General features: G+C 45.2%; 1 protein-coding gene across 1 annotated transcript in view; it reads left to right on the top strand.

The window, feature by feature from the left end:
- The window catches only part of LOC130603346 (guanine nucleotide-binding protein G(q) subunit alpha-like), a gene marked incomplete at its 3' end in the record, with an annotated part of 28478 nt that extends 15136 nt beyond the window's left edge, over positions 1–13342 (top strand). Inside the window, exons 2-3 of the mRNA XM_057417002.1 lie at positions 1800–1984; positions 13188–13342. Coding sequence (XP_057272985.1) covers positions 1800–1984; positions 13188–13342 — 340 coding nt within the window. The remainder of the gene's footprint in view (positions 1–1799; positions 1985–13187) is intronic.
- Between the last annotated feature and the right edge of the window lie 497 nt (positions 13343–13839).

The raw sequence follows: 13839 nt of genomic DNA, 5'->3' as shown, positions 1-13839 counted from the left end.
GTGAGGGTGACAGAACCCTGGAACAGGCTGCCCAGGGAGGTTGTGGAGTCTCCTTCTCTGGAGACATTCAAAACCCGCCTGGACACATTCCTGTGTAACATTATCTAGGTGTTCCTGCTCTGGCAGGGGGATTGGACTAGATGATCTTTCGAGGTCCCTTCCAATCTCTAGCATACTGTGATACTGTGTGAAGCCAAACTGTTAAAGCCTCTTTGGTATGGAGGATGATGGCTGAAGTACAATATGGGGAGGCCTGGCAAATTGCCTACCTCACGCTGTCTGTACTGATCTGAAAGAGTGTTACAAGAAATGGAGCCCGACATCATGGACCAAATGGACTCAGCAGCTTTATAGGGATTGGTCCATGCACTAAGGAATGATCTCTCTCTCTGTGTGGACGTATATATACATGTATATATATGATATAAGAGTGATGGTCTATTGAAAATGTGGGATCTCAGTATGACATGAATGATATGAAATAAGGGGTGGATACTGTCTTGGGTTCAGCAGTAGCAGTCATTTTTCTCCTTCTTAGTAGCTGGTGCAGTGCTGTGGTTTTGACTTTAAGCCTGGGAACAGCACTGATAACACCAATGTTTTTAGTTGCTGGTCAGAATATTTACTCTGACCAAGGGCTTTCTGAGTCTCATGCTCTGCCAGGGAGGAGGGGAAGCCGGGAGGAAGCAGAGGTAGGACACCTCACCCAAACTGCCCAAGGAGATATTCCATACCGCAGCACATCATGCCCAGTATATAAACTGGGGGCAGTTACCCAGAAGGCCCAGATCTCTGCTCTGTTGGGCTGGGTATCAGTCAGTGGGTGGTGAGCGGTTGTATTCTCATCCCTTGTTATTACCCTTATCATTATTATTATTATTATTGGTGGTAGCAGCAGTGGTTTGTGTTATACCTTAGTTACTGGACTGTTCTTACTGTTCTTATCTCAGCCCGTGGGAGTTACATTCTTTTGATTCTCTTCCCCATCCCTCCGTGAGCAGGGGGGGAAGGAAGGGGGGGAAGGGGCTTTTAACCCGAACTGTTGTATGATTTAATGGTATAGTCTATGCGAAATTCCCAACAAGCAGATCTTAATTTTAAATTATTAAACATTCAGAATGTTAACTTAAAAAATATTACTTGTGTTTTGTGTAAAGTAGAAAGATGCAAAAAAAATTAAAGGAATCAGTGACTCTCAATTAAGAAATATGAGCCAAATTTTAATTAAAGCTTATTTCATAAATTTCTGAGTTTGAAGTTTGTGGTACTGTAATTGTTATATTATTTGGCTTTCTAACAAATTTGTGTATTGGTTGTATATTGCTGCTTATCATAATGTCCTGAAGGTTGTCCCAGCAATATAATTTTTGTTTCTTACTCTATGACTTTTTGTGATAGAACATCTCACAGTAATTCTCTCAAGTTAGTTGTTCTTTAGAACTTTATCTTCAGGAATGGAAATTTATGCTTATAACTTTAAATATGCAATGGTATTTGTAGATATATTGGAGTGTATATTTTGTTTTAGTTATTAATTTAGTTATTAACTCATTGTAATATTTTGTTTTTCTACTTCCATTTTCTTATTCTTCTTCAAAGTAAAAGTTTTAATTCAGTGTTGCCTCAGTTATTACTGTGTTGCTGCTGTTTTGATATTGAACTGGTCCTTGTAGGAAGCACTTTGCAAATACCATAACCACTTGACAGTTTTCTTCCCTGCACTGAACAAGCTGTCTGCTTTGTGCAGGAAAGTCATACTTGTGTCCAGTAGCTGAAGTATGTTTTTATTTGTCTTGCAGGCACAGGAGAGAGTGGCAAAAGCACGTTCATCAAACAAATGAGAATCATTCATGGATCAGGTTACTCTGATGAAGACAAAAGGGGCTTTACAAAATTGGTGTACCAGAATATATTTACAGCAGTGCAGGCCATGATCAGAGCCATGGATACCCTCAAAATCCCATACAAGTATGAATATAATAAGGTGAGATTTTTGTTTCCATAGTTGAAACTTTTCCTCTTATCTTTAGGAAATATACTAAAGGTCTCTAAAAATTATACATCATGTACAAATTATATTTTACCTGAAGTTTAGAAGACAAGGGGTTCTTCCAGTCCTGCCTCTAGTTCTCTGCCCTTTGCACTCCTCTGACAACATAGGTGCTGTTCTTAAGATGTCAGGGGGACTTCTCAAAGTGAGAGGGTAAGTCTGGCCTGGTGTTTGCCAGTGACTTCAGTTATATTTTTTTCCTTCTTCCCAGTCCATATTCTGGCCAGAGCACAGTTGGGTAGTAGTGGTACAAACCAGAAAAATGGCTTAAGGTTTTCCATTAATATTATGGGGGGGGGGGGGGAGGAAATTATTAGGAAAATAGGTGGGGATATCCGCTTGTGTGTGAGTATATAATGAAATAACACTTTTGATGCAAGGGCTTAGAATAAGCAAATTCTTTTGAAAGTGATGATGTGATTGAAATTTAGAAAGAGAAAATGCATTTAAAGCATTTTGTAAGGTTTATCTTTGATTAGCCTAACTTCTTTCCATATTTTTCCATACAGAAATTGAAATCAAATTTATAACTGGGATAATGAGTATTAAAAAGGAAGATTGCACATGTATTTCAGCTTCATGTTTTTGCTGTATGTAAAGCACTGAATTTCCTAACAAGCAGACTTGAAAAGTTAGTTGATTCTGAAGTGCACATTTTTCTTCAGAATTGGTATTGACTGTAATTTTGCTGTAGTATATGAAAGTCATAATCATAAATCAGTAAATAATTTCCTTATACTACAAAGTATATAATCTATAGTTATTCTTTAAATTGAGTGTTGAATTTATATAGCATTTTTATATAAAGTGAATTAGTTAAATGTGGCATAGCTGTATATCCTTTCTAATTAGAGCTGTTCGCTTTCTCTATATAAAAATGACTGAAACTGAGCAAGTCTATCTTTGTGCTCAGCTACTTCAGAACCATTCCCATCAGTTCTAATAGAGGCCTATATAGAGCTGTGGAGTAAAGTAAAACTTGCCAAACTTGTCAGGTTCTAGATGTAATTCCTTTAAAAAATAAAGGATTTTTTTATAATTCAGGGGAATTGAGAAATGCAAACTTGTCTCCCTCCCCCCCCCCTTTTTTTTTTCTTGAGCAGTTTATAAAAGAAAGCCTTAGGTGGCTGTTCTGAAAGAGAAAAATAACTATTACAGCTGAACCCAGGACAACACCTCACCCTAGACAAGGTTGTTCAAAGCCCCATCCAACCTTTGAATGCTTTCAGGGACGGGGCAGCCACAGCTTCTCTGAGCAACTTGTTCCAATGTCTCACCACCCTCATAATAAAGAATTTCTTCCTAATGTCTAATCTAAATCTCCCCTCTTTCAGTTTAAAACCATTACCCCTTGTTTTACCGCTACAGGCCCTTGTAAAAAGTCCTTCTTCAGATTTTTTGTAGGCCCCCTTTAGGTATTGGAATACTGTGAAGGTCTCCCTCGAGTCTTCTCTTCTCCAGGCTGAACAAGTTCAACTTTCTCAGCCTGTCTCCATAGGAGAAATGCTCCAGCCATCGGAACATGTTTGTGGCCTTCCTCTGGACTCACTTGAGCAGACCAATGTCCCTCTTGTGTTGGGGGACCCAGAGCTGAATGCAGTACTCCATGTGGGGTCTCACAAGGGCAGAGTAGAAGGGGAGAATCACCTCCCTCAACCTGCTGGCCATGTTCCTTTTGATACAGCCCTGGATATGGTTCGGTTTCTGGGCTGCAAGCTCACACTGCTGGCTCATATTGAGCTTCTCATCAACCAATGCTCTCAAATCCTCCTCAGGGCTGCTCTCAATCCAGTATCCGCTCAGCATGTAGTTGTGCTTGAGATTGCCATGAGCCAGGTACAGGACCTTGCACTTGGCCTTGTTGAACTTCATGGGGTTTGTGTTGGCCCACCTCTTGAGCCTGTCAAGGTCCCTCTGGATGGCATCACTTCTCTTCAGTGTGTTGACTGCACCACACAGCTTGGTGTTATTGGCAAACTTGCGGAGGGTTCGCTCATTCCCACTGTCCATGTTGCCGACAAAGATGTTGAACAAGATCGGTCCCAACACCGACCCCTGAGGGATGCCACTTGTCACTGGTCTCCACTTGGATATCGAGCTGTTGACCACAACACTTCGAGTCTGAACATCTAACCAGTTCATTATCCTGTAGATAGTCGATCTGTCAAATCCATGCCTCCGCAGTTTAGAGACAAGGATGTTGCGTGGGGCATTGTCAAATGCCTCGCACAAGTCCCAGCAGATGACATCAGTCAGTCTTCGCTTAACTGCCAGCACCATGGCTGGATTGCAAAAGGCTGCCAAATTTTTCAGGCATGATTTGCCCTTAGTGAATCCATGTTTGCTGTCACCATTCACCTTCTTATTTTCCATGTGCCTTAGCGTAGTTTCCAGGAGAATCTGCTCCATGATCTTGCTGGGCACCGAGGTGAGACTGACTGGTCTGTGTAGTTCCCTGGGTCATTCATTTTTCCCTTTCTTGAAAATGGGGGTTATATTTCCCTTTTTCCAGTCAGCAGGAACTTCACCGGACTGCCACGACTTCTCAAATATGATAGATAATGGCTTGGCAACTCCATCTGCCAGTTCCCTCAGGACCCACAGATGCATCTCGTCAGGTCCCATGGACTTGTGCACCTTCAGGTTCCTTAGATGATCTTGAACCTGATCTTCTTCTACAGCAGGTGGTTCTTCATTCTCCCAGTCCCTGCCTTTGCCTTCTGTAACATGGGCAGTGGGGCTGGAGCTCTTGCTGGTGAAGACTGAGGAAAAAAGTTATTGAGTACTTTGGCCTTTTCCATGTCCTGGGTGACCAGGTCTCCAGTTTCCTTCTGGAGGGGGCCCACATTTTCCCTTGTCTTCCTTTTACCCCCAATATACCTATAGAAGTTTTTCTTGTTGCCCTTAATGTCCCTGGCCAGATTGAGTTCTGTCAGGGCTTTAGCTTTCCTAACCTGATCCCTGGCTGCTCTGACTATTTCTCTGTATTCCTTCCAGGCTACCAATCCTTGATTCCACCCTCTGTTGGCCTCCTTTTAATGCTGGCATTTGTCCAGGATCTCCTTATTCATCCACATGGGCCACCTGGCATTCTTGACCTCCTCCCCCTGTCTCGCCAGCCTGTCCTTCCTGAAGAGCCTGTATCTTTCCATTCTGACAGTAGTTGTAGGAGGCATCCCACTATGTCTCCATGATGTCAATGAGGTTGTAGCCCTTCAGGCATGCTGTCCTGGGTTCAGCTGTAACAGTTATTTTTCTACTTCATAGTAGCTGCTACAGTGCTGTGTTTTCGACTTCAGTCTGAGAACAGTGCTGATAACACACTGTCCTGGGTTCAGCAGTAGCAGTCATTTTTCTCCTTCTTGGTACCTGGTGCAGTGCTGTGTTTTGACTTTTGGCCTGGGAACAGAGCTGATAACAATGATGTTTTGGTTTGGCCAAGGACTTTGTGAGCCTCATAGTCTGTCAGGGAGGAGGGGAAGCTGGGAGGAAGCAGAGACAGGACACCTGACCCAAACTTACCAAAGAGGTATTCCATACCACAGCACGTCATGCCCAGGATGTGAGAGTTACCCGGAAGGGCTAGGACAGCAGGGTTGGAGGAGGTATCGGTGGGTGCTTGGGCTGGTGGGGTGGGGCAAGTTATCGGTCAGCTGGTGGTGAGGTGTTGTATTCTCTTCCCTTGTTATTTCCTTTATCATTATTATTATTGGTGGTAGCAGTAGTGATTTGTGTTATACTTTAGTTACTAAACTGTTCTTATCTCAACCTGTGGGAGTTGCATTCTTTTCTATTCTCCTCTCTGTCCCTCTGGGAGTAGGGGGAGGGAAAGAAGGGGGGGAGTGAGTGAACAAGTTGCCTGACTGGGTTTAAACCATGACACACCACCAATGTTTTAGTTGTTGCTAAGTAATGCGTACTCTGATCAAGGACTTTTCAATCTCATACTCGGCCACTGAGGAAGGGCACGGGAAGCCAGAAGGAAGTAGAGACAGGACACCTGACCTAGTAGCCGAAGGAGTATTTTGTACCACAGCACATCATGCCCTATATATAAAATGGGGGGGAGTTACCTGGAAGGCCCAGATTGCTGCTTGGGTCAGGTTGGATATCAGTCGACGGGTGATGAGCAGTTTCATTGGGCATCACTTGTGTTCATTGTTTTCCTTTTCCTCTTAGTTTTATATTCTCTTGCCTTGTTATTTCAGTTATTATTATTGGTGGCAGCAGTAGTAGTTTTGTATTGTACCTTAGTTACTGGACTGTTCTTATCTCAGCCAGTGGGATTTACATTCTTTCGATTCTCCTCCCTGTCCCTCCAGGAACAGGGGGGAGGAAGAAGTGGGGGGAGTGAGCAAGTTGTTGCGTAGCTCTGAGTTACTGGCTGTCCTGGGTTCAGCAGTAGCAGTCATTTTTCTCATTCTTAGTAGCTGGTGCAGTGCTGTGGTTTTGACTTTCAGCCTGGGAACAGCGCTGATAACACCGATGGTTTTAATTGTGGTCAGAATGTTTACTCTGACCAAGGACTTTCTAAGTCTCATGCTCTGCCAGAGAGGAGGGGAAGCCGGGAGGAAGCAGAGGTAGGACACCTGTCCTAAACAAGCCAAAGAGGTATTCCATCCCACAGCACATCATGCCCAGGGTGTAGAACTGCAGGCAGTTACCCAGAAGGGCTAGGTCACTGCTCTGTTGGGCTGGGTATCGGTCAGTGGGTGGTAAGAGGTTGTATTCTCTTCCCTTGTTATTTCCCTTATCATTATTATTATTGGTGGTAGCAGTAGTGGTTTGTGTTATACCTTAGTTACTGGACTGTTCTTATCTCAACCCATGGGAGCTCTTCACCGTCCTGGTCCTCCTCCTCGCCTCCGTCTTCGTGAGGTCTGCTGGGAGCCAAGGGGGAGCAGCCCCGGGAGCCAGCGGCGGCTGAAGAGGCCCGGGAGAGTGGCCCCGGGGACCAAGCGGCCGTGGGAGCGGGGCCGGAAGCCGGCAGGAAGCGGCTGCTGGCGGAGGAGGTCAGGGCGGTCGAGGAAGGGAAGGAGGCGGCTGCCGAGCAGCGGGAGAAGACAGTGGAGGAGCCGAGCCCCGCAGAGGAGCCGAGCCCTGCATAGGAGCCGAACCCCGCGGCCGAGCCCAGCCCCGGAAGCTGCCCGCCAAGCCCCAGGAGGATGCAGGAGACCACGCAGCGTTTCCCAGTAAGGCAGAGGAGGAAGAGCTGGATTCAGAAAAAGAGAATCTGGTGCTGGGAGAGCTGGCAAGCACAGCAGCTACACCAGCCCCAGTGACAAGTACAGCAGCATCGTTTCAGAGTTCTGAAGGTTTTGAATGGCCTTGGGGTACCCTTGGGACCTGCCTGCTGATTGTGATGGGGATCAGCATGTTGGCACACATACATTCTGTGTTTTACCCATAACCATTTTGTCTGATCTCAAAAGTTAAGCAGAGTCAGGTTTGGGTCTTGTCTAGGGTTAGACAATGATATAGGAGGACCTGGAGATTTTCCCTGAGGCAGAACAGCTATGAGTGGCAGGGTGTGTGGGACAGTATGGGCTAGTATCTAGTCCACTGGGCCCCTCCAGTGCTCTGGAAGCATTGGAGATGGAAGACAGCTGTATGGAGTCGCCAGCAGCAAGCTGCAGAAACTGCTGAAGGGGATTGTGAATTATTTTGAGCCTGGTGGGCCCATGGCACTTCAGGCTATCAGGGCAGAGATGCAACATAGAGATGGATTCATGATTGAGGGGTGGATTTAGCAATGGACACTATTGCCCAGATGATTCACGAGTGTGAACACTGCACACAGTCTCTCCTGCTCTGAAAGGCTGTTACAAGAGATGGAGCCTGACATCATGAACCAGATGGACTCAGCAACTTTATAGGGATTGGTCCATGTTCTACTGTAAGAGTGCACTGAGATAAGAGTGATGGTATATTTTAAAATGTAGGATCTGAGCACGACATTAATGGTATGGAAGAAGGGGTGGATTCTGTCCTGGGTTCTGCAGTAGCAGTCATGTTTCTCCTTCTTGGTAGCTGGTGCAGTGCTGTGTTTTTGACTTTCAGCCTGGGAACGGTGCTGATAGCACCTATGTTATTAGTTACTGCTCAAATGTTTGGTCTGGCCAAGGACTTTCTGAGCCTCATGCTCTGTCAGGGAGGAAAGGAAGAGGGAGGAAGGCGGGGAGTGAGTGAATGAGCTTTGCGGCTGGGTTTAAACTACGACAGGGGGGCATTGTTCCATGTTTTCAGCAATGCAAAGCTACTTCAGCTGCTCCAGCTAATGAGTCGGCTTTGTTTGGAACTGGGCTCAGATGCCTCTATGCAAACACCTGTAGTATGGGGAATAAACAAGAGGACTTAGAGATGTGTACACGGCTAAAGGGATATGTCATTGTTGGCATCACAGAAGCGTCGTGGGATACCTCATATGACTGGAGTGTTGGAATGGAAGGTTATAGGCTCTTTAGGAAAGACAGGCCAGGCAGACGGGGAGGGGGTGTCGCTATTTATGTCAGTGATAGGCTGGAGAGTATGAAACTTTATCTGAAGACAGGTGATGAGCCAAAAGAGAGGTTGAGAGGTTGTGGGACAGGGTCAAAGGGACAACAGTGATAGGGGACATGACTGTGAAGATCTGTTACAGGCTACCCGATCATGACTGTTCTGGATGAAGCTCTCTATAGACAGATAGGAGCAGCCTCACGCTTGCAGGCCCAGCTAGAGACCAGTAATGAGTGGTGTCCCTCAGGGATCAGTCTTGGGACCGGTCTTGTTCAGCATCTTTGTTGGTGACATGGACAGTGGGATTGAGTGTGCCCTCAGCAAGTTTGCCAGCACCACCAAACTGTATGGTTCGGTTGATACTCTGGAGGGAAGGAATGCCATCCAGAGGGACCTTGACATGCTTGAGAGGTGGGCCAATGCCAACCTCATGAAGTTCAACGGAGCCAAGTGCTACACCTGGGTTGGAACAATGCCAGGCACAGTTAGAGCCTAGATATCTTTGTGAAGGGTTGATACTTTTTTTTTAAGAAAAAAAGCGTTGTCGTGAAGAGCTGTATGTCAGTAGGATACAAGTAGTCATGAGTCTACCCAAGCTAATCCCAGGGAACCAGAAACAGTTTTCAGTGAGGAAATAATATTTATTATAATAAGGCTGAATTAGATTTCTGATGGATACAACTCACTGGCATATGTCAGAGTTTATTTCAGAAGTTTTGCCACACAGTGCAAAGTTATATTAGTAGAAGGTCAGGACATACAGAACTGTTAAATAAAAGAATTTAAAATCTTGGACTATTTTGTAGTAATTATTTGTCTAAATGGATAACTGAATAAAGTAATTACCTTTTATGATTAGCTGTACTGCTGATATAGAATACTTGAGCATCTTTTGGAGAATGTTTAGAGAACAGCTAGAGAAATATTTCAGTCAGGATGAATTTTTGATTAAAGTTTAAGAACAACTTCTTAATACAGTCAGTCGTTTACCTCTTATCATTTTGATATCAGCTTATTTCAGAGCTCAAGAACAAGAAAAAAAAACCCTGAATATATTGTTATATCAGTATATCATAAGAAGTGAACAAATACTTGGGGCATCATTCTTTTGGAACAATACAAAGCCAATTGAACACATAACTGAGTTTGAGAAAAAAAATACAAAATTTTTTTTTAAAAAAAAAAAATCTTGTATTACAAGGGTATTGGCTTGTGCTTAGTAGAGACCCTTTGTGATGTGCCAAGTGCAAGGTCCTTCACCCGGGTTGGGGCAATCCCAGGCACAGCTACAGGTTGGGCAGAGAATAGATTCAGAGCAGCCCTGTGGAGAAGGACTTGGGAGTCTTGGTTGATGAGAAACTTAACATGAGCTGTTTTCAGTGTGTGCTTGCAACCCAGAAAGTGATCCCTATCCTGGGCTTCATCAAAAGGAGCATGACCAGCAAGTCAAAGGAGGTGATCCTGCCCCTCTACTCTGCTCTCATGAGACCTCACTTGGAGTATTGTGTATAGTTCTGGTGTGTCCTCAACATAAAAAAGACATGGAACTGTTAGAACAAGTCCAGAGGAGGGCCATGAGGATGATCAGGGGGCTGGAGCACCTCCTATATGAAGAGAGGCTGAGAAAGTTGGGGCTGTTCAGCCTGGAGAAGAGAAGGCTGTGTGGAGACCTCATAGCAGCCCTCCAGTATCTGAAGGGGGCCTATAAGGATACTGGGGAGAGACTCCTCATTAGGGACTGTGGTGACAGGACAAGGGGTAATGGGTTCAAACTTAAACAGGGGAAGTTTATATTAGATCTAAGGAGGAAGTTCTTTGCTGTGAGGCTGGTGAGGCACTGGAATGGGTTGCCCTGGGAGGTTGTGAATGCTCCATCCCTGGCAGTATTCAAAGCCAGGGTGGACAGAGCTTTGGGTGACATGTTTTAGTGTCAATGATTAACCTAATCAATGATACATAAGTGCAATACTTTAAACAGCAGTGTTTGACTCAACCTGTAATGCCCCATGAAGGTAAGTACAGGTGGTTTTATACACAAAATCACAAGCTCTAATAATAGCTACTTTACACTCAGTCTGCTTGGGGTATTCACGGTCAGCTCCTGTAGCTGAGGCATCAGGTTTATCCATTCGTCTGTCCAGCTCATGGCAAGGCTTGACAAACTTTGCAGGCAGTCACCATGGACCTGTAGGCAGGAGGGCACAAATATACCCCCTCCCCCAGGTTATCAGTCCTTCAGAAGTAGACAGGTTAAAGTTAAATGTAACATCATTACTCTCTCTCTCTCTCCCCCCTCTTTTTTTTTTTTTTTTTTTATTCCCTGCAAAAGCCATCATTACTCCCACTACAGTCCCACGTACAGAACGTGGCACAAGGACCCTGTGGAGACTAACAGCAAACCAGCTCCGAGAAGCATCACTGCAGTACGAGGTGGCAGGCTCAACCTTAGCAGGCATCCCCGCAGAGGCTCTGCCTCCCCCACATCGCATGAGGCTTGGGCTTTTATACTGACCAAAATGCACACTCATTCCGACACAGGTGGCCAGCCTGTGCTGGAAGAAGTGGCCAGCAGTATCTACAGAGGTCTCCAAGAGCTGATAGAAACCTGGACATACTTATATTTACCAACTTCTAGTACATGAGTATCACAGAGAAACTGTATGGGCTCTCCCTGTCAATTGCAAGAAAAAATCATAACATATACAGCTTGAGTATAAGAGGATTTTAACGCATACGTGGTCACTGTTTATCAGGCCTCCTTAACTATTTTGAGATCAAGAGCTTCCCACTGTTTAGCCCCCTGCTGTGTAGTAAACACACGATATGCAAAGATGCCCATTGCAGAAAATTCCCCAGTAATGATCAAATATTTGGTTACCCATTGTTACAACCGAGCGTCTCCAGGGCCAGTAAGTCTGAGCAGACCGACCCGGGAGACAAAGAGTCAGGGTCTGGAAGCAGAGGATATAAATCTGGCTCGGATTCAGGGGATTCGGGGGCTGATCCTGCGCCGAACTCGGGGTCTCCGTTGCTCGCAGCTGTGTCTTTCTTATCAGATGTCTCTCGTTCGGTATGTAGCCATCTGCAGACCTGGCTCCTCCGTGACTGAGTTACAATTTTTTTTTCACTCTAGGGCGTAGTGGGTTGGAGAGGCTCGCGGTTCCTTTAAATCTCCCGCTAGCGCATGATCCCTATTTTCTACTGCGTGCTTCACAGTGGCGCCGCAATCGATCGGGCGCCGAGGCACCGCCCTCTTTCTTTCGGATTTCTCGACATTTATCATGCGTATACCTTCTAATATACTTTCTCTGTCCTTTTCAAAGTCCCTACTTTCGGAACTGGGGTGGTGGGGGAGCAGGGGGGTTACACCTCCTCCGCGGCACCTTCTGATGGAGGGGGAGAAAAGGAAGGGGGGGGTGCGGGGTGGGGGGGGTGCGGGGTGGGGGGGGTGGGAAACCCTGTGCTCCCGCGAGTTGGGGGGGGGGACGAGTTGTAATCTTCCCCCGGTTTCAACCGACCGGGGACGTCTGTTCCTAGTTTCTCCGTTGCTACCGCGGCAGTTTTCTTTTCTGCCTTGTATCTTTTTATACAGTTCATTACTTCCCTCCGTGGTTTACCGAGTTTCTTTGCCTTTTTATAATCATTAAGCACTGAGTCAAATAGTTCATCACCAAACTTTCGCCACTCACTCTCCTCAAATATTGTATTAGGATCTGCAAAAAAAAAAAAAAATCTCTTAGCCTTCCCTAGCCACTAGCTAGCTGCTTGAGAGTCTCAGGCTCAATTCCCCGCTTTTATAAAAAGCACTGTAAAAAGTTCAGGGCTCAGTTCCGCCCCAGCGGCGGATTCTTTCGGTTAGTCCAAGCACCCGGGTCCGTCACGCCACCGCAGCAGCATTGCCCGCGCTTCCCGGCCGCTCGTAGTTTGAATGCACCTGTCGTGGTTTAAACCCAGTCAGGTAACTCGTTCATTCGCTCCCCCCTTCTTTCCCTCCCCCTACTCCCAGAGGGACAGAGAGGAGAATCGAAAAGAATGCAACTCCCACGGGCTGAGATAAGAACAGTTTAGTAACTAAGGTATAACACAGATCACTACTGCTACCACCAATGATAATAATGATAAAGGAAATAACAAGGGAAGAGAATACAACACCTCAGCACCAGCTGACCGATAACTCGCCCCCCCAGCCCGACCAAGATCTGACCAATACCTCCTCCTATCCTGCAGTCTCCCAGCCCTTCCGGCCAACTCCCAGTTACATTCTGGGCATGACGTGCTGTGGTATGGAATACCTCTTTGGTCAGTTTGGGTCAGGTGTCCTGTCTCTGCTTCCTCCTGGCTTCCCCTCCTCCCTGGCAGAGCATGAGGCTCACAAAGTCCTTGACCAAACCAAAACATCGCTATCAGCTCTGTTCCCAGGCCGAAAGTCAAAACGCTGCACTGCACCAGGTACCAAGAAGGAGAAACATGACTGCTACTGCTGAACCCAGGACAGCACCTTATCATCATTCATTCATAACCTCACATTGGTGAGATGGCCAGTCTAAAAAATGATTCCTGTTAATCATATTGACTGTATATGAACTATTTGTAAACAGAAAACAAACTAAATTTTATTGTTTTCTATATTTTAAATTAGGCTCATGCACACTTAGTTCAAGAAGTCGATGTAGAGAAGGTGTCAACCTTTGAGAACCCTTATGTAGATGCAATAAGAAGTTTATGGAATGACCCTGGGATCCAGGAATGTTATGATAGACGACGAGAATATCAGTTATCAGATTCAACTAAATAGTAAGTATATAGTGATTACAAACAACTGTATCTTATTTTCTGTTCTTTCTAACAAAGTAATTCTTACTTTTTCTTTTTTATCCTATATTTTTGTGTACATATATGTACATGTTTTTTAGTGTATGTGTACAAGTATCTGTGTGTGCATGCATGTTCAGCATAAACATACACTTACAAACAACTTGAATTTGAAGGCTACTGTAAGGAAGGTAATGTATCTAGTTCAGTATTATGTGTGTGTTTGTTCCCCAAAACATAAGCCTATGGTAATTTGAAAACATACATTAAGTTTATATCATGGAAAGGGTGGTTGCCTTAGGCCAGTGGACAAGATGTTTTAGGGAGACCCTCCCATTGAGTCATGAGTTTCAGAAAGGATCCTGTTGCTTTCCAGCTGATCCTCAGATATTAGAGGGGCTGGGTGCAGCTGGATCCAATCCTAGTCTCAGACTTGATCAATGGTTCTAAATCTAAGGATTGTGTAGTGCTTGCACCTT

The sequence above is a fragment of the Pezoporus wallicus genome, unplaced genomic scaffold, assembly GCF_028554395.1.
Source record: "Pezoporus wallicus isolate ANWC-B61680 ecotype Strahan unplaced genomic scaffold, APGP_CSIRO_Pwel_v1 contig_7519, whole genome shotgun sequence".
In the NCBI taxonomy this organism is placed as follows: domain Eukaryota; kingdom Metazoa; phylum Chordata; class Aves; order Psittaciformes; family Psittacidae; genus Pezoporus; species Pezoporus wallicus.
Note: the sequence above shows the minus strand (reverse complement) of the source record. Positions and strands in the feature narration are given on the sequence as shown.